This window comes from Aulostomus chinensis, chromosome 12 (genome assembly GCF_037954235.1).
Source record: "Aulostomus chinensis isolate RoL2024-O1b breed Wild chromosome 12, RoL_Achi_v1.0, whole genome shotgun sequence".
NCBI lineage: Eukaryota > Metazoa > Chordata > Actinopteri > Syngnathiformes > Aulostomidae > Aulostomus > Aulostomus chinensis.
In genome coordinates this window covers 17,714,518-17,740,282 of record NC_141331.1, presented here as the reverse complement: position 1 = coordinate 17,740,282, position 25,765 = coordinate 17,714,518, and the positions used below count along the sequence as shown (strand labels likewise).

Sequence of the window (25,765 nt, the reverse complement as noted above, 5' to 3'; positions counted from 1 at the left end):
GGCGTAGTTTGAGACATTTTCATTTTGTTTTCCAGGAAGTACTGTATTTCAAAGGAATTCTCCATATTTTAAGCTTACTTAGCAAAACAGAATCAAACAAAAAAAAGTATTGTTCTCAAAATAGTCATTCGGTCTTAATCTTGATTTTTAAATTAAATATCAAATTTTATTTTGCATGTCCACAATTCAGTTTGAATATCGAGATTCAAACTGAATTATCACAATGTAAAATTAAATTTAAATAAGACTTTCTCCTCTTGTATTTCTCCCCTTTGCCTGGTCCTGATACTAAAATAAAACCCATCGTTTCTGTAAGAGATAACGAGATGATCTGTGTCACTGAGCGAGAAGTTATGAATTCTTTTTTGTTCGAATTGAAAATCTGAATCAGATGGACTTTTTGAAGCAGGCGTCATCATCTGCCCGGGGAATACGCCGAAGATCTGAAATCTGAAAGTCGTGAAATGCTAAAATGCTGCAAATATATAAAATGATCCATATCACAACACACTATTTACTTGACATTATTTATTAACAACATTAGATTTTACATTTTACAGAGATTTGAATTTACAGGGACAAAACCATTCACATGAAATGTGTAATTAATTATACGCTATCAAATAATGGGAAACATTTATGTTTAGGCCCAGTGTGTGTGTGTGTGTGTGTGTGTGTGTGTGTATATATATATATATATATACACACACACACACACACACACACACACCACTTCATCATGGGGGGGGTCGTCAACTTTACTTTAGATGGCAGGTCCTGTCGGTGTCAGGTATTGGTTTGTCTGACTTTGTGGGAAAAAAAACACCCAGAAAAACAAAAGCAAAAAAAACCCCGGCATATATAATAATAATCTTTTATTCTAATTGCCAAACAAAAAAGGGGTAACAAACAAATGCAGGAACACATCCAGGATAAGGCAAAGTTCTCAGTTGTGTGACAGTTGAGAAAGTGCTTCATGTTTCCATCAGTCAGTCAGACCAAACATTCTTCTGTCCACATCTTTGTGAAGGGGCGAATGAAAACACACCTCCTGTTAGTAAAGGTGGAGTGTAACATTCTATCTTTTTGTTAAAAGGTGAAACATTCAGATAAATGCCTTTTTGCTTGCAGGGGAAAGAAGGGACATTTCTAAAAAAAAAACAAAAAAAGCTACGATGACACTCAAGAGTTTGGCGCTCAACAGTCGAGATGATGTTTTGCTTTAGAGTGTCAAGAAGCAATGGAACCCATTGCAACATTTTAAGCAACGGATTGTGTTTCACTGTAGCACAAGAGAGTGAAATATCTGACAGTACATTCTAGTGAAAGGAGAATGAAGTTTTTGTCACTGCGACGTCAGACATCTCCAGGAACAAATGAAATAAAAAGTTATTACACAAATGAAATTTGGCCTGTTCAATGCACTTTAGTGGCCTTGGCGTCCCTTATAGGCAACGATTTGAGCTCCTCTTGGCTCCAACATTCGATCCCTGAACAGTCGGCTCTTCAGAGGCTAGAACGCAACGCGCCGAGGCCCTCGGAGGAACCTCAGCTAAAGTCTAAGAAAGTACATTCATCATAGAAGTAAATATACCTTTAAAGTGTTCTTAGCTAATGTTAAACTTGTAAAATTTGTAAGTTTATGCCTTATACACCATCAAGTTAAACTATTCACAATTAACAAAAAAAAAACACACAGGGCACAATGAAAAAAATAAACACGGTTGATTTTCTGAAATAATAAGACATGTCAAAGAAATTAGAAATATTAAAAAGGAAAAGCTAATATCTGCACAATGTTTGTAAAATAGAGAACTGAAAGTTATACCAAATAAATTTAAGAGAGGAGCGCAAATATGACGGAAAGTGTTCTGAAAATGTGTGTCCAACATTGCATAATGTGGCATCAACTAAACTTCACTAAAAAATTCTACTTCCTTAAGCTTTACTCAACGTATGTGCATTAAACTAGTTAAGAAACATTGTTGGAAACTATCTTTTTCAAAAACAAGGTAAAATCAAATTAAGTTGAAGAATAAGCCATACACATACACACAAATATAAGTGAACTCAAAAGCCTACGTCCGAACAGGTATGCAGAGAGTGCCGATGCACCGACAAAGCACTGAGAAACACAATCAATTGTTACTAAATGTGACTCAAGTAGATTTAACTTAATGATTTTTCACACTAAGCCTCTTAAATATCACAATTTTTTAGGCACTTGTAACATTCAAATAATAAGAGTACTTACACTACGAATAAGATGAACGGTTCACACACCGTTCCGTCCTCATAGGATCCGTTTGAATAATTCTACGTCCTCTTACTGAATTAACCTTTATGGCTGTCAAAACTTTTCCCTAAAAACATTAGTTTTGTGTCTCCGACGCACCAAAATTTTAACCATGGTCCGAATAGATGGTGATTGTTGTTTGGGGGAAATGTAACATTTTGCATTCTCGCTGTTTCACTGGTACCAAGTATTTGCAGTGACCGGACACTGTGTTGTTCCAAATTGCCATCAGCAAACATCATGTATGTGCAATACAAAGGCACACCAGTAGGTGGAGCACTGTTCTCAGGGCTTTACCAAAACAAACATTACATTTAGGGACATTTTAGAGGAAATGTCCGTACATCTGATGTGGAATGACATTTCTAAAACGTGGACATAAAGTTTAAACAAGTGCTTTTTACTACTTAATATAAAATGATCACATCTGGAGCAACAATCAGAACCGGAGAAAGGAATCTATGAGGAGAAAATATTCATAATGGTCACAAATGTGTATGACATGATCCTGAAATCCAGTTCAATTAAAACCGTGTGCAACTATTTGCACGTAAATATGGGAGCTAACGAATATGTGCTCCAATCCACCGGCAAGCACAGTGCGATTGGAACACATCGGGGCTCACACGATACATTTCCTTGACTATTTCATACATTCGGGGAAAATTTCCATGACTACAAAGGGTCTGAAATATTCCGACACACATGAAAATGAACCATGTCACAATCCAAGTCGAAATCTCTTTAACCAATATGAATGATCAATGAACCACCATCTATTAAAGTAAATCAATACTGACCAGGATTTCTTTAGTACGAAGGTAGTTGTGAAACAAATTCCCAAGACTTTTCCTAAATTTCTGGATTTTTTTTCCCTCCATTTTTCAAAACCGTTTCCAGGCCTGGAAAATGCCACTTTCAAAGTCCCAAAATGTTCAAGGTTTGAACCCTGACACGTGTAAACCAGTTTTACAAATGCGGTCAAAATGAATATTTTATATGCAGATCACATGGCCTTTAAGATCTGATACTGTTGGGTACTAAAAAGCTCCCAGCACAGACATCATGTTGTACATCAGGTTACATTTGGAGCTTTGAGACTCTTTCCAATGTACACGTGAGCGCTTTCGAAATACTGGAACATCCGAGTACTTTTTGTGAATTCTTGTGTAATTTCAAGGTGGGAAAGCTTGAACATGAACATAATCAGATCTATTAAATTGATGTTAAAGCTTTTTTTCCACATGTTCCAGTTCCTCTGTGTTTGAGTGAGGATTTGAACGTGGCATTTGGCTTGAGTCGATCCTACTTTACATTTGCTAATGATTTGATACACATTTGTGACCATTATTATTCTATTTCCCTGCCATACAAAACTGCCACTTTCACTGACGCGTTGAAGAATAGAAAAGCATCTCTGGCTTGTGAAAATCATGAAAATCTCTTTTACACCGTAACATGTCTACACATGCATAATTTAGTTATTTACAAAATCAAGAACGTCAGTAAACAAATTAAACTTCTGTCAGTACACATATCAGTAAGTATTAAATCTGTATTATGTACAGTGCCTATCTGTGTTTCAGGGAATTCTGACTAAGTATTGGAGACACTGGAATTCTGCTTGGTCTGTGGCTTGATTTGTCTTGAACCTTTGCAGATTTGCTTTGGGGAATAAATATCCAGGTTATGATGCACATTACTGAGAATGCATGTTAATACAAGTGCGAAGGTGTGTACGTGCATATACATTTATGTGCTCTGACACATCGTACCACAGTGTAATACTTGTAACTGAGCGATATAATGGTTTCATCCGTGATGTTTTCAGCATGCAGCTTGTAGGTTGTGTGTGGTGTTAGCGTGGTATGTACAGAGCGGCTGTTTGGGACTTTTAAGAGCAGCGACACGGCACTGACTTCCATATCTGCTGGTTACTTGAGGATGATCTGTGTCAGGGGCAGAAGACAAAGGTGGTTTTTGTTACAAGACAATGGAAGTGCTCATGAAGATTCCTCATTGTGACGGATTTAAAACTGGGCAAATGAAATGAAATCAATCTCATAAACCATTTAATGCTTTTATCTCAAATTCCTGCTTTTTAAATTAGAAAATGTTTAATACAGGAAGTTTTTCTCTGTCTTGGGGGGGATTTCACTACTCAGTATTTAGTATGAATACTGCATGTGGAAGTAGTACCCATACTCTCGCTTGTCTCTTTGCCCATTTCTGAACTAATCCTAATGCTGTAAGTTCAAACACAGTTCCATCAGTACATTTCCATGAATAAACATTTATGCAAGTGCTTGAATTATTACAGACTCTATGTGTGGAAGCTAACCTTCTCGCTCTTGAGACCGTTTGCCAATACACTGTATTTTTAGTGATGAAAAAGACACAGAAAAGCCAAAAGCATGCAACGATAAATAAAACAACTATTTGCAGATGAAAGATTCTTAAAGACGTGTTGTTTGTCACAAGGGAAGTAGCTGAGATGCAGCTTTGTAGTTCTACTTGTCTACAGGTACGTGAAGCTTCATGACAGGCGATGCAAGCGGGGCAACACAGCGACTCCTCGGACTTAAAGATGAAATTCAAAGCTTGAGGATTTATGACTGAAAGCTTCAAAAAGGAGCAAACCTGATTGGCTGGTGCTGTTGCTGCGTAGGGGACACTTGTGGCGGGAGAAGTTGCTGCAGAGACACTAGCAGGCGTAGCACTGTACATCATGGGGACTTGTTCGGGAAAGGGACCATGAAAGCAATGAAAAGGGAGGTGGAGCATTATGGTAACCATAGCAATGCTTTTCTCTCTCTCTTGCCAAGCAAATACAAAATGACATTAGCAGCAAGCCTTCATTGGGTTAGACCTGCAGATGGCATGTGATTACACAGCAAAGCGAGACAGCGGGGGAGAATGTAAAAGGAGGGCTGATAAGAGATAAAATTAGGAAATTTGACATCCTAAAAGAGATGACATGTATAGCAGTACTACTGGATACTGTCAACAAGGTTTCCATGAAATCTGCTGTGATTTTTTTTTTGTTAAATAAATGAATATATTGAACTGAATCTCTTCCTAATCGATGACACGACAACTCTAAAAACAAAATCCACCAGATCACTTTATATCGTGTTTCACTACCTGGAATTATATATGAAAAATGACAAATAGTATATCACAAATGTCTAATATTATAAAGCCTGATGAAAACCAACATATATGCAACCAAACCAAAACAATTGAATAAAAATAAGCCCAAATGATCACAAATGTTTGGTTGTGACTGTGGGATCGGGTTGGTGATTGAATTGCATAAATTATTGTAGGATTCAAATAAAAACAGTTCTCTGTGAGTATGTGAATAGGATTATTAAAAATCAAGAAGGGACTTACCAACGCTGTTGGTAGGAGTCATACAAAAAACTGAACCTGTGTGATGACACAACAGAGAGAGGGCAAGTATAGTGACTGACACAAGCAACACCAACAACAGACCTGAAGCAGACACAGGATAAGCACCTGACCTACGTGCATGAGATATAAACACGTAAACCAAGAGACCAAATCAACAGAATCTGAAGAGGTTAACAAATCGGCTGGAAACTGCAGCTGTGTGAAGGAACGACGTGATCGGTGGCGGAGCTTCCAGTGAACAAGAGTTGATTTTTATATGTCTATATTCTGTCTGTAGTTCTTAGACAGAATATCGTATTCTGCAAAAATAAGTACCGGCAAGGTAACAATAAAATTTTTTTTAAAAAGATATCAGAGTAGGCCAGGGAAAAATTCAATTGGTACATCTCTACTCTTGAGTTTAAACTTGTATTTGCCAATTAGGACTAAATACCTTTTAAAAACGCTCTGTTTCAGAATGATTGTTTAGAGTTTTTGTGTGTGTGAACTGATACATCACCCTGGAAATCTGCAGTAGAGACATGATGAGTAAACTCAGTCGCGCCGGTGTTTTAAGTTGCAGATTCCCTTGATTCAGAGCTAACAAATGTTAATCTGCCTGGTTCTGAAAGCAGTCAAGCATCTAAAAGACCTGACAGGAAAGGATAATTTTATACTCCGAAAATGTAATTTTGAAAACGGCTTGTTTGGCATTGAATCCGTCACATGTTGGTAATTTGGATGCAATGGTTTATTGGCTAAATATATCAGTATTGGCTGCTATTTGCCTTATTGGCTGCCATCGGGCTTTCGGCAGTTACGAAGACATCCACCAATGGCAGCGGATGTTTATCTGTTGATGTGAAAAATGTTAATCGGGGCCCTTTAGTTGACAGTAAGATGAGGGGCTGAAATATTTTCAAGGGTTCAAGAACAGATCGATACAAATCAAAATACACACACAAAAAAAAAAGGGGGGAAAAAATTGTCTTGTAATGTTCTGATCTGTATGTACCTGTGGGGTAGAATGCAGCGGTGGGCTGCTGCAGCTGTGTGTTGGCCAGAGCCTGATGGTAGTGCAGAATATTGGGGTTGAGGAGCGAGCTGGTCCAGGTGCTCTTCTCCAGAGCCTGTCTCTTTGGTAGAGGTTGCAGGACATTGTGGGGGAAAGCCTGAAAAGGTAGACAAGAGGATATATGACGCTCTAAAAGTCTTTCTGAAATAATTTACTGAAAATGACACACATGACTACACAATATAGGTGGCTGTTAATCACATAGCATGCAACCACGGTTTTAGGATACAAATGGAATAATGTTTCAACCAAAATTTTAAAGATATCCATCAAATTAATCACTTTCTGATGTGACACAAAAGCTAAATGAGACTAGAAGCTCACAACCACAAAAAAGAAAAGTTATCACAGTTTCATTATTGGCTACATGCAAAGCAAAAGGTGACAATACCAGATCTACAGTTGCCTCGAGGGGTCGCTTCATTGCTTTGGCAGTCGACTGAGTCTTTTAATAGCAGGCAGCGAGCACATGATGGCAGTGGGCCAATGGGATTCAAGCGTATTAACATACAGGTAACAGCAAGCAGAGGTGCATCATGGGGGACAGCGTTGTGGATAGATGAGAAGGGGAAAACAAAAAAAAAAATCTGAATGTAGTATACCACGTAAAACACAGTATGCATGCACAGTAACCAAAATACCTGGTCAAAGGACACACTTACTGAACAATAATCACATGTGCAGTTTATCAATAGCTTTGGTAACAATGTTCTATTCGTAAATCAAACATTTTTAAACACATGAAGTGATAATCTGAATCAAATGTTCAGCATTTACTCATTATATCCAAGGTGGCGATATCACACATGAAGAACTTAAAATGACCATGAATCCAATAAATAATGAAGCAAAATAGAAAATGGAGCTCTGTTCTAATAGAGAGAACAAAATGGGAACCACATCAGGCTTTAGGAGGGATGGCAGATGTCTATTTTAATCGTAAAGAAGAAGAACAGATGTGTAAATGTATGTTATGCAGTAAAACTTTAAGATCAATGACAGAGGAACGATAAAACGAGGATTCATATTAAAAGCAACACAGATGGCCTACGGAGAACATGTGAAGCACGTAAAGAATTAGGAAGCACTTGATTGCAGCACTGTGGCTTCAGTTTCTCATCAGAACAAAGCTAGACTTGTTAGAAGTTAATATTTACAATTTGTGGTGAGTGAGATGTGAGAATGCAAAATTAGATCACCGGTCCAGACTGAACCTGAGGACATTTAAACAGTGGATCTGGATATTTAGGTTATAATAACTGCTGAGGTATCACGTTCTGTTTCCTCGAACAGCTCAGGATTCATCTAAAAACAGAGACTAGTTGAATTTTGATGGACTATTCAGCCATTTTTTATTATTTGGAACCTGTTGCCTTATTATCTCTCATATTACAGTGTTTGGTGTTCATGCTAAACGACTGCACCCACTCAATAAAAATAGACCGCTGGAACTCCAAAAATAGGTCTCTATTCATCATTCACACAGTCTATGACATCCTATCTTATATATGTCATCACACATGTGTTGCAATCTCCTCAAGAGTGTTGAGGCTGTGTCTTACCACGGCTGCAGCTGTGGCCTGGCCCGCCTGGTTGACATGTTGACCGGATTTGAGTTTGGCCTGCAAGTGAGCAGGCGGGTGAAAATACTTGCACTTGTCCCTGCTGCAGCGGCTCTTGATGTAATCCATGCAAACTGTGACAGTGTTATCAACGCTGTCAATCATTGGACTGTCACTGGGGTGGGCGAAGCGGCAATCCGTCTCCCCTCGTGCACAGGTTCCTCTCTGAAACTCACGGCACACCTGAAAGGAGTAATTCGCTTTTAGCATGTAGCCAGATCATTCAGAGTCACTCTTAGAAGCTTAGTACCTCCAGTTTATCAGTGCGCTGGAGCTTCTGCGAGGATGAGGATGAAGAAGAGGAAGGGGAGCTCTGGATTGTGACAGGCGAGCTCCCAGGGACAAGAACCGGGCTGCTGGGGAGCATGTCTGTGGGCATGAGGCTCATCCCGTGACTCAAGGGTGTTATGTAGGAACCATATCCAAGAGCGGGATTCGAACCCAGTCCCTGTGTAACAAGACACATTGACCATGAGGTGAAGGACAATTAGCATGACACGGAAGTTCCTCCCTGATGATAAAGAGGCTCTTACCATGGACTGCAGGCTGGGTGAGGGGATCATCAGCTGCATCTGTTGGGCAAGCATGGCAGCGGCTGTCTTCTGCTGGATGAGATTGTTGCGCCCGTTGATCTCTAGCTGGGTCTTCAAGTGTGATGGTGGATGAAGGTACTTACAGTTTTCTCTTGAGCATCGGCCCTGCGGTCAAAGATCATTAAACAAAAATCATGAGGGAGGTGATCCTCGTACTATTACAAAATTACTTCCGGTGTTTTGATGCAATTTTACAATTCTTTGTGTCAAAATCACTTAAAAATAACAACAAAAAAAATTGTTTCCACATCAAAAGAGTAATAAAGATCTGATCCTTTATCAATGTTCCATTTGCATGATTTTGCTGGTAACTTAAGGTTCTTCTGAGCACCAGCTTCCAGGCACGGTTCCACCGTCATGGATTTTTTTTTTTTCTTCTTCACATCACGCTCCCTCTCGTCCACAGTGGCAATGGTGTCGTCAGTGTTATAATCTGCATGATGTGATAGCTAGTTATGAATAATTGAACCACTCTGCACTGATTGCAGGGTTATTTCAAATATTGTGGTAGGAAATGTGAATGTGCTGACCCATGCAGAGTACACGCAGAGGTATGGTAACCATTTGATAAATACCGAACTGACAAAAATATGACCAAAAATGTCTAGAGAGATAAAATTGGGGTTTGCCATCCATTTTCATCAAAGATATGTGTCAATGACTTTTTGCAAAACAAAGAAGAAGAAAAATTAGGTTTCAAAACTATGGTTAAATTATGATCAGGATATGAGTATTGTGGACCTGCACTGATTATGTGTATCAGATATCTGATATGATATTTTTGCCAACATCTGATATTTGTAGTTGTTTATTATATTTGTTCGAAAAGAAGTTTATGATATTCACATTTTGCCCACTTAAAAAAAAAAACACTTGAAAACATCATTAATTTCAAAAAGTAACATTTTTCTTAATGTCCAAAACATCTGGAAAAGCCCATAAATCGATAAATCGATACAGTATCGATTGTCTGGCTGATGACGGTATACTAAAAGAAATGACTAATATCTACAAAGGCTGACGACATGCTGATATCTCTGTGAGTTGCAAGGATATATCTGGTGTTGATGTGGGTAAGAACATCAGGGTAGAACTAAGAGAACATCTGAGGTTACCAGTTGTGGGCCTCCAAAGAGGCTTTCTATAGTCCTGTTATGTGTATCAAAGGGCCTCATTTCATCAGCAACTTTACCCAAAAAATTTAATATCTGATGGCTCAGAGGTAGAGTGGCTGTCTAGCAACCGAAGGGTCGCTGGTTTGATCCTCACTTCCACCGGTGACCATGTCGAAACCCTACCGAGCAAGAAACTGAGCCCCTAATTGGTTCTGATGGCCCTGTGACGGGTGAGCCCCGCCTCTCACTCAGTGTCAGCTGGGATCGGCTCCAGCCCCCCGACCCTTAATGGATAAGCGGTATTGAAAATGGATGGAATTTAATATCAACTTTTTTCGATTGTTGCATTCATCCATATTGTTGCACTTTGCATGTGTTCTTAAGATGAAAATGTGAGCGCTCTCTTGTCCACTCATAAACAGGTAAGCACACAGGCTGACTTGGTTTTTTTCACTGTGAAATTATCATGGAAAAAAAAGTTTCAATCAGCCCGAGTCGCTGACGGAATTTTGAAATACCAGTCATCCTCATTAGAGGTGATCAACACTTTTCATTTTGAATAACAAGCGGGTTAAAAAAAAAAGAAAAAGCTTACTGCTTGGGGTCTTTACGGCCACCATATTCAGGTCCTTCAATCAGTTTCACAATTTCCACCTAGTTTGCATTTTCCCCCAGAGATTTATGTTAATTGATTTCACTGAAAATATATATATATATATATATATATATATATATATATATATATATATATAGAATTTAATTAAGTGTGGAGCACTCCTCTAGTTACTGACCGACACATTTAAAGCAAACTTGACGGCAAGTTGCTGATATTTGTTTGCACCTTTGTTTTTCAGTTCCTTTTACTGAAGTCATGGGACACATGTGATTTTGGTACTTGTTGTTCAAAAGCCTTAAATTAGTGAATCACATGGCAATAAAAGACCATAAGTGGTTGAGCTCAGAGAGCTGGGGAGGAAAACATCTGCTTGGAAAGGACAATTCTGACGGCTGGTTCTTTATCTCTTCGTGAATGAATGACGGCAACATCTACTGTTAGTGTACAGACGTGATGCTGCTTCAGGAGCCATGTTCAAGAGATGGAGTCATAAACAAATTACCGACGACCACATAACTGAACAAGAATCAGGCTGATAGTATCGCCCACTAACAAACATGACATCAAATTGAGTATGCGTGTAACCGATACTGTGTTAATTTGCCTGGATGTAAACAAGTAGAGCAACAATTCCTGAGTGTGCATCAAGAGCCTACAGACCACTTGCTTCTCTTCAGACTGCTACATGGTGCAGCACTTTAGCGCCATTAACGTGTCCCCCTTTTTTTTTTACATTGTGAACAATTTTCAGGTGAAAAGGTAACGATGTAGGTTGGTTCTGGGGACATTTCCGAGATGTCACCGTTTTTTTTTTTTAAATTATGACAGTCACGAAACAGTTTGGAAAAAAAGAACAACAAGAAAACTTCTAGTTGTTGTCAAAAAGAAAAACCTTAAAATTAAATTAGAGGACAAAGACTGAATAACTGGAGTGCTTTTGTTTTGAAGACAGCAATTACTTTGACTCTAGTTGGTACAAAAGTCAGTCTGCTGTGTACTTCACTGCTAGCAATTTTGTTGCTCCATGTATCATTGCTCTTAAATTTTTAAGAGGCTTATATGGCCTTAAGACAAGGTTCACAGCACACTACAATAATAGGCTGATATTCAATAATGATAGTGACACAGACTCAGATAGCAGTGTGTTACAGTGTGTACAGGCCCGGATCATTGAAGTAACATCATGTGCGTAAAGTTTTCTTACCTTGAGAGAATCAAAGCAGGCGATAACTCTCCCATTATCAACTTGGCAGCTCTTTGTTGGATGAGCAAATTTGCATTCTTCGTCACTCCGAGAACAATTTCCCCGGAGAAACTGTCGACAGACCTCCAGGGTTAACCATTTTGTGTCTCTTATGTTCAACGCCATGTCCAAAGATCTAAATCATAAATTAAGATTCAAAGACAATCCTCTTGTCCAGGGCCTCAGACACCAAAGCTGTCAAATTATCCAAGCATTTGGCTGAATGTACAAAAACCACTTTCACAAGTTCTTTATCAGCTGACGATCAAATAGGTGGTCAGTCAGCTAGATACCATCCATCAGTGGGAAATAACTGATCTTTCTACTTGACACGCAAGTGGTGATGCCAGTGAGGAAACTTTATGAAGGATTTAGTCTAATAGTATCAGGCCATTATTCTCTGTTTCCATATTATGGCTCACTTTTGGATTTTAAGGTGTTGGAGTTGTGCAAAGTTAAAGTATCCTCGATTGCTGGTAGAGTAGAGAGAGAACAGTCTGGTCAAGAACTCCAACCAGCCAATAGGAATCTCCTCAAAGGCACTTTATGTTGGTGATCTGAAAGACAAAACAAATGCATACTAGTACGAATATACACAATTATATTTCCTTCATCATTAGTATAATTAGATCCTTGCAACGCACTTTACACGATTCACTCAGTCGGTAAAATGTTCACTGTCTAAACCTCGAGAGACCGTGATGAGGTCCACATCTGAAAATCACTCAACACCTTCAGATTATTTGATTTCCTCATCAAACTCCGTGTCTGCCTCTTCATCATGAATTAAACAGGAAAAAGCACCTTCTTTAAACTCAGTTCTCAGACAAATAAGCACACGGCTAAAGTCTTTCACTTGGTCAATTTTACTTAGTAAACTAATACTTTTAAACAATTTACTCTGCCGTAATTTGGCTATTAGCAATATTAGTCTGCCTGAAACACTGTCAGTCTGTTTTCGTGAGCGCGCACACGTCAGGATGACGTCATGCCCTTCTAAGCCCTGACGTGTTATTTCAACAAACGCACATCAAGTACAACTATTCTAAAATTCATTAACATCACAGTTTGGATCACTGTGTAATAAAACATGTCATAATATATCTGCACAGAAGCATGAAAGGATTTCCGCAAGCCATGCTAATAAAATATTTGAGCACATGACAAACATATGCTACACACAGAACCACCGTGCTACGGGGATGTGTAGTTGGATGTTGTGGTATTAGTGTAATACCTAATTTTCCTGATCAGACATGCTGATTCTGGTTCCAACTAAGTGCATTAAAAATAACAAGACAGAAAGACACACACATTGCTCGTGTTCGACAAACACACAAAAGGACATACAGATGTGTACACTAAGTGGTCAAACACAGGAAGTTGATGAGCAGGCCAGAAAATAGCGAATCTATGAGCCGAATATGCGTAAGAGAGCATGAACAGATGTGAAAAGACTCTACAGTCACAGATTTTAGAATGAATTCTGCTATAGCTGAAGCAGATGTTTTACTATGACAGCATATCAGCCTTACTGCGTGCTATCCAACAGCATACTGCAGAAAATTCCTTTAGGCGCAAGTCAGGAAACGGAGCAGGGAAACCTACCTCTCTCACTTCATGGAGCAGTCATGAACTTCTCTCTCCAACATTACCCACAGGCTGGTGATACAACTTTTCAATAGCTTACTTGTGAATATAGATACTTCCAGAACAGCTATTGCCTTCCTATTTGTCGTGAGGATTCCGAACACAGAGATTTCCTCTCGACAACAGTGAAAACAGACCGTCTGACTAACTCTGGCTGAAACATTTCCAACCACCCCCTTCCTGCCTGGAAGCCGGCCTCTGGGAAGACCCTCCCAGTCTGAAATTAGCCAATGGAAAGACAGAGTCTAATGTACTGTGTAAACGCTGGCTGAACAGCTTGGAGAAAGACACCGCTGGCAGCTATCTGTGAATAACTTTGAGAAGACATAGATCCATGTCACCGGAGTTGCTGCAACGACTCACAACTGCGAAGTTTAAAAAGCACTAATACAAGTCCACATGTGTACAAGCTCTAAAATCCAATGTAATCATGCTTTTTTCCCCCAGGCTGAGACTGGGAGGGTGGAGTCAGACATTACCTGAACATGAATGTTGACACTGAAAGAGGAACTTTTGTTATGCTAAATGCTTGTCAAGCAGTATTGGAGACCCCATACAAAAGGGCTGGCCAAAGTGAGGCCAGAGGGTCAAACTTGGACCGCACAGAGGTTCAATTATGCCCATCAGTTATAATAAATAATAAAAATAACAACAGGCCTAATGAATAAAAACACAAAATCATATGGGATAAAACTGTCTGTTTTTGAAAGGGATATTAACTGCAGGGTCCTTCATTTTTTCATTTGATAAAATGTCAGGTAGCCACTGAGTGCATGGTGACCAGTTTGGTACAAGAGTGCACAGGGGAAAAAAAGTCGAGGCAGCAGAGACAGTAGTACCCAGAAAAAAGTTATTTTTTGTAACAACACAGTATTTTTTTTATTTTTATTTTTGGGCTTTTGGGCCTCAGCACAACATTTAGTTTGAGTTTTGGCCCTCCACTGCTACTGAGGCAGCCCTTCACATCAGCACATAAACACTGGCCACTGCAACCAGTGAATAGCATCTTGGCGTCTTTGTTAATGGCAGTCCACAAGGAGAACCTCAGAAACTACGGTACACAGCCAGTAAATCAGCGCATCTTCAGTTTTAATGTATTACCTTTAAAAATGTAAGTTTATTGTTTATATGATTTTTAGTATTTTATTTGGACAAAAATATGTTTTTATCAGTTTGTGTCAATAAAATACCTAACTTACTATGTGTTGGTTTGGAGTACCATGATGACTCTGCACTATAACTGATGCTGTAAATTAATCTCATTCTCTTTGGTACTAGTGGAAATTCATCTGTATGTGTTATGTGTGTTTATAACATTTGTGTGGTCTGTAACACCCTAACAAACAAAATACCTCCAATAATTCAGTGTAACCTCAAGATTTGACACCCATTTTTTACGTTCACTGCCGGTTCTAATGAATCTTTTCACATGAAGAAAGGATCACATGTAGCATGACAACCTCCAAGACCGACAAGATGAATTCCATGAACTGCTCACGAGGTCCTCCTCTACAAAATGTCAGAAAAGACACTTAAAAAAGGCTAAAACTGCTGTTTTTGTGGGATTGTTTTCCTCCATGACTTTATCTCAAAATACATAGGTATTTAAGAGCATGCCACTCATGAACATACATGAAAGGCATGTTTTCCCCTGGTAAAATACGCATGTTTTTTTAATTACATATATATATATATATATATATATATATATATATATATGGATAGATAGTTTATATAGGTTTGTGATAATATCGATAATTGTTTTGCATATTTCCTCTAATTTGCAATTATATTTATATAGGGACACATTATAATATTGGCAGACTTATCAGCAGGTATTACCCCTTTTTTAATATATTGTTCTAATTGTTGAAATTTAAATCAGTTCAGTTTCGGCCATGTCTCTTCTCTGCTCATAATCTGTTGTTTTCGATGATGAAAAAGTGTATTCTATTGTGTAAATATATGATTGTGCAATTTTCCTTTGGAAATAAAAAAAATGCTTTTTCTATCTAAAAACATATATTTACATATATACATATACATATGTGGATACTTATCAGTCATTTGCAAAAGAACTGATATGGTGAATCCCTACTTTTACGCATTATTTTCTAATAATTTTATGTTCTTTATTACATTGTGAAACTTCAGATTTATTTGAAGGTGGCTTGGAATGAGCTACATATTACTAATAATTGTCTGGAAATGATATTTATGCAGATATGTATTTTACACTATGCATCAATAAAACTGAGGCAAATTTAATCAAAATGCTGAACTGTATGGGGAGGCAAGTTCATTACAAACTAACTTAAAAGCACTTTGAGTTGTTTTAGTTTAGGTCAGTGCGGTTTGTAAGTGCATCCGACAAATAGCCATATATTGTACGATAGAGGTGGTCTATCTGGTTGAATCATCCTTTACATCCTCCTTTTGTGGAGGCTTGATAAGACATTGAACTGTATTGATTATCAACGACAACATGTCTCTTCTAATAAGGGCAATCGATAGTCAACTAAGCTGACATGAATTAGCATCACTGTCCTGGTCGAGTTCTCCAAGCTCGCTCGGTTTCACGACACTGTGTTTTTCATTCTCTCCTCTGGCTGCTCTAGCTAGCTACCCATAAATGCTGACCAGATACGGGGTCAGTAGAACTGCTAAATGACTAACATGTATCACAGTATAAGCCTTTATTAGCCTACGTTAGCCGACGTTAGCCGAAAGTGCACCTGCTTACCTCTTCACAGCGGATGGAGCTCTTCTTCTCAGAGGATACAGCAGCAATCACGCACCGGCTCGATCGGACACACGACACGGCGGCACACAAGTAACGAAAACAAGATGCCAAGTGTTCCTGAAACGTCCGCTCAACATCCCCTGTTATTCCAGTCTATGTGCTGAATCATGGCTTGTTATTTCGCCCACATTCCCGACCTAATTTCTCTATTACTTTTAGCACCGCACAGATTCGAGCAACAAGCTTTTGACAGCTTACTGTACAGGCGTCGAATTCATGTCACGGAGGGAAGTCCGTGGGTGCACTCTGAAGCAGGAACAGTATCAAAAATTAAACATCCTGCCTTTAAAATGGAAAACGGTAAATATAGGTATATGTGTAAAAAAAATCGAATGTGATACAATGACTTTGACGTGGTCAAATAAAAAGAATAATTCCATAACGTATGTCGGCCAACACCCCCCTATAAATTCAAAATGGTTTGATCCACTCGAATGCCAAGAGGCTAAAAGGGCAAGGGGTTGCTTGTTACCAAGGGAACAGCAATAAAACCATGTGAGTGTTTTTTTTCCCTTTTTCTTTCTTTTGTGATCAAAACTTGCAATGGCGCACAAATATGAACATCTGATTAATTATATAATTATAACTATGTGATGTTATAAATGCGGAAAAATACAATGTCAAATTTATGTTTGATCATCTTTAAAATGTGTCCTTGTGTTAGATGTTTGTGCAAGAAATAGAACTAATGCAAGACTTTTTAAAAGTCAGGGTGAAAAGCTAACATTCCGTTGTTCTTTCCAGAGTAAGACGCAAACAGCCTAGTTGCCGATTATCAGGGCCCTGCTCAAGGTCAAATTAGACAGATGCTAACCCTGTTAAGGTCAGACTGCAGGGTGGGAGACAGCGGTATGGCAGCATTATTAAAGCAACATACATTTCAACAAATAGAGATATATAAAACTGTACCCTACGCCACAGAATGTGTCTTAAAGCGCTAACTTCAATGTTAGATCAATGGTGAATTGTGAAAACATCACATTGAAAAAAATATATTTCATTTTTTCTGAAACTTAAAAATTGATTTTCAGTGCAATAATTCACCAGTTCCATAATGGTTTGATCTTTATATTGCTGTAGAATCGCCAGCGTGTGGATATTCAAAATTATTATACAAAAGATGTTTCAGAAATCAACTGGGACAATGTCACATTTTGTCCATAGCTTTTTTTGTCTGGATTTACGATGGCACAAAAAAAAAAAAAAAGCACAGACAAGTCACAGCACTGCATGATGGACTTATCCATTCCCTACTTTATGTGACTGGAGGCTTCTTGAGACAAGAGCTTTATTTGACCTGTCAGACTGACAGCGCTCCTCAACAAACTGGAGACATGCCACCCAGTGCCACATGCAAGGTCACCATGGTGCTCCCTCAGGGGAAAACGTCACTGTCAGACTGAGTCAAACTTTGACCTTCACCCTGCTTGTTATTCACCTACGCAGTCATTTACAGTCTGTTTGACATTACATTCCTTCCCAGCATCGTGGCTTTGATAGTTTACCCATTCTGTCCTCTCATCACCTCCACGGACACTGAGCAGTTATTTAAGAAGCGAAGAACCCTCAGAAAACTGTCTTCACTAGGCCGGCGTTGCCGCCATTCAAAATATTTCTTGAAAAACCACTGTTTCTGGTGGAAACTGCCAGCTTTGACTAACTTCTAGTTTGTTACAGTTGTACATTGATACACAATCTATTTGTGTTATGTCTTTTTTCATGTGACCTTACATATCAGATACACTCCACTCACTTGAGTGCCAATTTGCTTGGAGTAAAACAATTTTTCCGATCTTATCCAGTTTCAATTTCTATTTCAGATCAACAAAGTCACCTCTCAGTTTCACTTCTCTGCTGTTTTTATTATTTTTTCAAATGAAATAAGGTTTCATTTCAACCAATAAGATCATTTATTATTCCTGTGATGGAATACATTAATATAATTTTATTCAATTTAGTTCAAATTCAAAATCTCTGAAACTATTGATAAGAAAAACCCTAATTTGATGCTAAACAATTATAAAATAAAATGATTAGATTTCTAAAAATGCCACAAGGGACACTGGGAAATTTGTGTATCGTCATAACTCTGAAACAGAGGAGAAGTTGTAACATCAAGGGATGACCAGTAGATGGCAGTATTATCTTTGTTTTCACCTGTGAAGCCAAAGGACCGCTGCAGGCACGCTCATCAGATGGTGGTTTTGTTAAAAAAATAAATAAATAAATAAAAAAAAGATATGCGACAGTATATCTAAAAAGAAATACCTTTATTCTGAAATAATAAACTGACTGAACCATTTCTGCTGTGACTAAAGATGAAATTCATTTCATGGCGGCAAGGTGGTGCAGTTGTTAGCACTGTCGGGCACGAGGTTTTTCTGTGTGAGTCTGCATGTTCTCCCTGTTCCTGTGTGGGTTCTCTCTGGTACTCCAGCTTCCTCCCACAGTCCAAAGACATGCAAATGGCGACTAGGTTAATTGATACTCTAAATTTATCTTGGCGTGGCTGTGAGTGTGAATGGTTGTGTGTCTATATGTCTGTATGGCCCTGAGATGGACTGGTGACCAAACAAGGGTGAACCCCGTCTCTCGCCCGAAGGCTACTGAGGTAGGTTCCAGCCCCCGCGACCCCTAACCAGACAAGCGGAAGAAGATGGATGGATGGAAATTCATTTCATGCATTTTTAAATAAACCTAATTTATGTGTTTGTGTTATTAAAGTACAATACTTCATCAGAGGTACATCAAGGCATCTTTTTTCAGAGACTTTTTGTGGAACTGGTCATTGTTGACCTGAATTCTTGTTTCCTTCGAGTGAAGGAAGTTCAGGGTACGACCGTAACCCCTGTTAGTACACAGGTACATGCCAGCCGTACATCACAAGATCCTTCCATGTGTGTATGCAGCATGCTGCTCACTCTCACCTCTGTTTTGAATCCGGCAACAGATTTTGTGCTGACTATGAAAGCTCAGAAAGTACAACACTGTCTCTGAGAAAAGGCTGTGTTTTTTTCAAGTCATTAAACACTTCCTATGGTTAAACATTAGAGATAATACAATCGTACCATCTGTGAGGAAATAACTCGCTGCAGCCGACTGAAAGAAATGCAGAGGCAGCAATCCATGCCAAAAAACCTGAGGGGAGGAGGAAGCCTCTCAGTGTCAACCAGCTTGTAATGAGGAGAATACATTGTGGGGGGAAAATTAGTTAATTACTATAGAAAATATTATTGGAAACACACTGAATCATGATAAGTTTGACGTGTTCTCAAAAGCACACCTGACATGAGTCATCATTGTGTTTGCAGTCAAACTTCGCTGTCATTTTTATCAGGTAGATTTATTTATTTGGTCGGTAGAAGCCAAGTAAGCACCGTCAAGTATTGAGATGACATAAGAAGACACTCGATATGTTTATTTTTAATTCTACTGCTTCACACACACACACACACACACACACACACACACACACACAAGAAGCAAGAAGGTTCTGGGGTTTGAATCACACTTGTCTAAAAAAAAAAAAATTTTTTTTAACCTCATTTATTATTGAACTGCAGCAGGTGGACACACACACTTCTCGAGGTGGAGTTTACATGTTCTCCCCGTGTCTGCGTGAGTTTCCTCGGGGGTGATCCGGTTCCCCCACCATCCATGTATTTGTAGTTTATACACATGTTGGTGCTCTTGACCAAGACACCGGTAGAGAGATCTGGACGAGGTCCCTGGGCCGCTGCTCTGTGGAAGGTGGGTTCACTCAGAAGGATGAATTTAGTTGTAATTTTTAACAAGCTGAGTGTGTGTGTGTCTCCTGCTCACACACGCTTGCTGACGTGGAGAAAAAAATAAATTTCATTTAGGTCTAAATGAACACTAATAGCAAGAAATACTCCAGTCTTTCCATAGGTTAACTGGTTGTGTTAAGATATATAAATAAAACAGCGTAAAATTTTTGAATCCTCCAGGCCTTACTTTAAGAATTTGTTCTGTTGTTTTTTTATATTTCACAGTTTATAATTTATACCGGTTTTCATATTTTCGAGAGCAGGCCCACCGCAATTCATATACACTCCATCAGATTGACACCAAGACAAAGGATATCACTCTCACTGGTGGTGCAATTAAAAATGCAGTTCTGGCAACCCCCAGTAATTGCTTTGTGTCCCCCGTATCGGTTCTCACCCCATGTTGAGAACCTCTGATCTGTTCAATGACAGTAAAGACACAATAAGACGTGTGAATGGATTGCAGCCCTATCTGACAAAAATAGTTAAGAGATGATTCTTGAAAGAATTGTTGCCTTTTTCACGTTTCTTAATGGTGACGGTGTTTCTGTTCACACTGGGTCATACCATTTGTACTCATTGCATTACTGTATTATTCTTAAATACATTATTTTATGGATTCCATCCCAAATTAGGTGAGGGACAGCAGCATTCTGATTCATCATTGGATAAATTAATCATCATCATCTTCTTAGTTTGGGAACATAACAGCAACACACATTGTAATCTCATGGCAATGCAATGCATTTATTTCTGAAGCAGAAGTCACTCTTCTTTTTTTTCTTTTTTTCCCCAAGTCTAACAAGAGAAATGGCTGATTAAATATTACACGCCAAAAGGCTGTTCAATTCATCACAAGACTTTTTAACATGTACATAGAAACTGTTTACACCGAGAAAGCTCTCCTCCATTGTCACTGAGATGTTGGCAAGACATTTTTTTCCAGGCAAAGCCATTCTTAGCAACACGTCAAATAATATGAATAAACAGAGAGCACAAATAGAGCCTTAATACAGGTAAATCAGCTTTCCAGGAATACGCGCTACTATGGTGTAAAAGTTCACTTAAATGTTCCTTTAATCATAAGTGATATGTCAGCGAATGATTGATTGATTGATTGATTGATTGATTCTTTTCTTCTTCAGACTAATGTCAAAGTGAAAATTCATGTGGGCTTTTTTTTTTCTCTTTTTTTTTTTCTCCTTTTCACTTTATTTACACCAAACTGCAAATGTCCACCTGTGCAATTCTAAAATCGGCCTTTGAGGACATTATTTTGTGAATAAAATATTTCATTCACAGAAATAAGATGTAATTTTGTTTTATATAATTCAATTTCAGACAGCAAACAGTAGAAAGTTGTAGGACATTGATAAATTACAGTACAGAATGGGGCAAATGTGTAATAATCTCTCAACTCCATAAAGATTTGTTTTGGAGTTGACATGATCTCACTCTTCTATGTACACATTTACACATATTTGTAGCACATTAACAACAACAGTAGAAGTGTTTCTTTCATACTGCTATGTAGCAACACATATGGAGCACACGCAGTGCTCATGCCATCTGTTACCAGGGAAACGCTGTAATCCTACAGCTTGTCACACGGCAGTGAAGCATGATGGTTTATTTAAAAAAATTAAAAAAAAACCTGCCATTTAAAAAAAAATCATACTGTAATATTAATGTAAAGTGAAGTAATCTGTTGTTGGAGGTGTATCTGGAACAGTTACACTGTTGGAGGCAATTCACAAGCAACATTTTGACTTGAAACAGGGAAGGAACATTACCAGTAGCTCAGCCATAATCACGATTTCCAAGGAAGTCAACACAAACTTCATTAATTGTATCATTTATGTCAGTGCTTTCATGGATTAGCGTTAGCTCTGCACTACTTAGCTGAGCACAATGAACCTCAGTGGATTGGAAGTGCTAGCATACTGCTGTCAAAATCATCAAATGGATCGAGTGCAGGCTCTGGGTTTGTCCACAAGTAACAATTCTCATCCTGTCTTACAAAATCGCCCCTGATTAGCATCAGCAGACGCTCCTCCAGCAATCAACAAATGCCCTCTTTTGCTGGCCAAAGTTCCAATGAGGTGCAGCCTGACATCATTGTGCCCAGTCAGGAAGGTATTTCCAGGGAAGTACATTTGCATTTTGCAATATCTTAATTCAAGACTGCTTTAAAGCGAAGTGTATCGGTTGACTTTTGACAGAAGCATGCCAACACCTCCCATCCACTACCATTCATTGTGCTACGCTAGCAGGCGGTCGGCAGGTCTCTGGGGGTCTCAGCTCCCTACTGCACACAGAGGCAATCAGGGTATCTATCTCCTTGTGAGGATGGTGAATAAGTATATTTGGCATCGTCCATTAAAGCAAACGAAAAACTTTTATGATTTAGTTCAGTGTACAACACTGCTGATGTGAAGCTCACTTCAGTACTCTTTCTTATTTGCCAGTGTTTGTCTGTTTTGTTCTTTGCATATTTTTTCTTTATTTGCAGTGTTTTGAGCTCTCACCATAGAAAAGTTCACCATGAGCTCAGTCTTTCAGTGCTAAGTCATAAATTAGATGATTGCGTATTAATTACATAATGACTCATTATTCACAGGTGGTGTACACTTGAAACACTTGATCGATGTTATCCATGTGCTATGGACTTCACTTTCCCTTCCTACCATCCACACAAATATACATAAAGGCATATTTATGTATAGTTTTGTATTAAGTATACATATTGTATACATGTTATATTGTATTATGTATACAACATGCATTTTTTTTCAGATCCAAACAAAATTAATTGAAATTAAAAAAAAACCAACAATATTTGTCACTTTTGAATGGAAAAAAGGTATTGAGGTATTTCTTACTGCAATCAGACAGGAAGGAGAAATTGCTGTTAAAATAGCAGCAGCCATTTGACTTCAGTGTTGACATTTAGTGAACATTTAATTTGATAAGCATGGATTTTTGAGAGAATACGCGATAAGAGGCATAAAAGCATCACGACCACTGAAGCCTATTTAACCAGATAAAAACAACTCCTCTTTTCATCTTCATCTACTGCCGCACTGATTGGATTTGGGGGACTGGAAACTATCCGGCAGAACAAATGACAGACATTTTGTATCCCTAAGCTGTCTGCTTTGTGACTGGCCTTTGTGGGGCTGGTACTCTGCTGGCATCGGTTCTCTCTCTACCGCCCGGCGTGCCACCAGCTCTACAAACATGTAAGAGCAGCCGGTGATCGTGAGAGGCATGAGAGCTGAATGCCGATCATCTCATTCACAGTCAAACCACAAACCAACCACCATGACACGTTTCATCACCTGTTGTTTACCTTTCACGGCTTAATAAGTGAATTGCTGACAAATCTTTTGTAATCACACAGTGTTTGAGCTGGATTTTGTGATTTTGACCTCTCGGGGAGTGGTGTGAAAAGCCTGCAAAGTATTGCGCTTGTGAAAGTAATGAATAATGCACTGCAACCAAAAAGATTAGCAGACAGCTGTCTATCATTTCTTTTAAAACTTGCATGCAAACTACTGTGTGATTTTTAGAAAGCGTTTCATACTGTAGGCATTAAATCATAAAACTAAAATCCATACATCTTCTTTATTCACTTTGGCTTCTATCTTTTGGACATCGCTCTCCCAGTTAAGCACAACGTGGACATGCAACCATAAGCTCTTCTACAAACACATCTTTTAAGTGGAATATGTTTTATACTGCTTTCAACAAAGACGATGGCTTCAATGGCAATCATCGCGTTTTGCAGTGAATGTCAAAAATTAAAAGAAATGCTGTCTATGGTCTTGGATTGTTTCTTCTTTTTTGTCCGCCCACCTCAGCTGACTTGCTTTTTCAACACAAGATAAATAAACAAGGCAGAAATTAAATAGCAAAAATAATATATAAGCAGCATTTAAAGATTTAAGACACCTCAAGGCAGAGCTGCTGTGAGACACAGACTTTTTTTTTTTTAAAGAAACAGCAGATAACACTGAAAGCGAAGAAACAGATAGATGCAGGAGACAAATTATTGGTGAGACAGAGAGAGAAACATGATTGGCAAGTCAAAGTAAAGTTCATATTCCCTCTCTTTATGAGATCAGAGTCTCACCAACGGGCCACTTGGCTCGTATAGTCCTCAGTGGTGGTGGGGAAGTCACTGTCTGTCCCCTTTTCAAACCCCCCATCGCCTTTTTTCACCACTCCTCTGTGTTTGGGCAACCACGGCCTGCCCTGCTCTCTTTGCTCCCGCAGCCAACGCCTCTCCTCGCGTCTCCTCAAACGCACCTCCTGGTGCTCCCTCTGGCGCGTGAACTGGAAACGCTGCAGGAACAGGTCCTTCGCGTACTCGTACAACTGCACGTCCAAGAAGTTGAGTTCCTCGATTCGCCTGCGAACAGGCTCGCTCAGGTCCACGTTGGCGGCTCTCGTGCTGTTGATCTGTGTGAAAGCAGAGATGAAGCGTAGGCTGAACGTCCGCTCAAACAGGTACTGCGTCTTCCTCTGAAACTCAGTCAGTCCATAGAAAGCCATGTTCTTTAAGTTGCTCATGGCGCTACTCAACAGGATGTGGTTACGCTGGCTTTCGTTCATGGAGGACAAGTTGTAGCAGCCCACCAGACTCAGGTCGGACAGCATGCGGACTTGTCGGTTGTTGGCTAGGTTGGACGGGCAGTTCATGAACTCAGTCAGCGTGACACCAGACCAGTCATCCCCACTGTAGCAAGTTGGAAGTTCGTCCTGGGTAGGCGAGCGTCCGTCACACATATGGAGGGCGGTCTTCCATGTGGCGCCACGCTGGACATGCTTCCACTCACTCAGGTAGCGGGAAACTGGGTCACGTAGCATTGTGATGTAGTAGAAGTTCCTGCAGCCAAAACAGATCACATAGAACTGTGAGTAGAGAGGCATTACCTGCATTGTATGAGGAGGTAGTCACTTTTGCCTAGGTATGAATCTCTCACTGATGACATGAGCTGGTTTTCTACATTTTTCTCTGAAATAATGAGGTATAAGAATAAGTAGAGTATTGCCACCTGCCAACATCACTGGCAAAACCAGCGAGACAAATTCCAAAATAATGAGCCTACAAATCTGTTGCCCTTAACTCGGTATACCCCTCATTTGTCATCCAATCACAGTAGGATATTTTACTGGAGGGAACATATTTGGCACTTTGGAGGTGAGGAGCTGGAATAGAAGCACTATTCTTTTTGTTTTTACACACCATTGTGTTTCTGCCTCTCCTCAAGAGAGCGTGTCCTGGATACTTGCAAAAGAACAATCTCTGAACACGGAAGATAATTAGGGTTCCGTGGTAGGCAAGCGTGGTTCGGCTTTTTGCACGAAGCAACAACGTCGCCAGATATTGAAGTGACTTTAACTGACTAAATCAACACATTTTCATGTTATAAAATTGCATGGGGATGTGCTGCTGATCAAACACATGTCTGAGTTTGAAGTTGATGTTTTTACAGCTCACGTATTGGAAGTTATATCTGCCCTTCATGCCAAAGTTGCAGCTCTCCATGGAGATAAACTGTG

The 25,765-nt window shown here is 39.2% G+C and overlaps 2 protein-coding genes across 7 annotated transcripts in view; both read right to left on the bottom strand.

The window, feature by feature from the left end:
• Positions 1 to 554: 554 nt before the first annotated feature.
• LOC147252322 (muscleblind-like protein 2a) lies at positions 555 to 16,636 on the bottom strand. Of its 5 annotated transcripts, XM_086220590.1 has the most exons (10): positions 16,350 to 16,636; positions 11,918 to 12,513; positions 8,923 to 9,087; positions 8,640 to 8,837; positions 8,330 to 8,572; positions 7,159 to 7,212; positions 6,708 to 6,864; positions 5,693 to 5,728; positions 4,937 to 5,031; positions 555 to 4,245 (listed from the first exon to the last, which is right to left on the bottom strand). In XM_086220590.1, the coding sequence occupies exons 2-10, from the start codon at positions 12,080 to 12,082 to the stop codon at positions 4,231 to 4,233; spliced, it is 1,128 nt and encodes a 375-aa protein (XP_086076716.1). In that variant the 5' UTR covers positions 12,083 to 12,513; positions 16,350 to 16,636; the 3' UTR covers positions 555 to 4,230. The 5 variants fall into 5 exon arrangements, with proteins under 5 accessions (XP_086076716.1, XP_086076718.1, XP_086076715.1 ...); XM_086220592.1 differs by lacking the exon at positions 7,159 to 7,212; XM_086220589.1 differs by lacking the exon at positions 4,937 to 5,031 and having other exon boundaries at positions 556 to 4,245.
• Positions 16,637 to 20,918: 4,282 nt separating this feature from the next.
• Positions 20,919 to 25,765, bottom strand: part of hs6st3b (heparan sulfate 6-O-sulfotransferase 3b) — a 77,277-nt gene continuing 72,430 nt past the window's right edge. Inside the window, exon 3 of one of the 2 annotated variants that reach the window (XM_086220581.1) lies at positions 20,919 to 25,088. In XM_086220581.1, the coding sequence (XP_086076707.1) occupies positions 24,329 to 25,088 (760 nt within the window). In that variant the 3' untranslated portion in view covers positions 20,919 to 24,328. The remainder of the gene's footprint in view (positions 25,089 to 25,765) is intronic. The other variant, XM_086220582.1, reaches the window with a different exon arrangement.

Excerpts from the sequence above, each read along its gene's own strand:
- LOC147252322 (XM_086220589.1), bottom strand. The coding sequence starts at position 12,082 with ATGGCGTTGAACATAAGAGACACAAAATGGTTAACCCTGGAGGTCTGT. Across the intron at positions 9,088-11,917 it reads CCTGCTTTGATTCTCTCAAG|GGCCGATGCTCAAGAGAAAA; the intron begins GTAAGAAAACTT and ends CTTTGACCGCAG. Across the intron at positions 7,213-8,329 it reads AGGCCACAGCTGCAGCCGTG|ACTCAGTCGACTGCCAAAGC; the intron begins GTAAGACACAGC and ends TGCTATTAAAAG.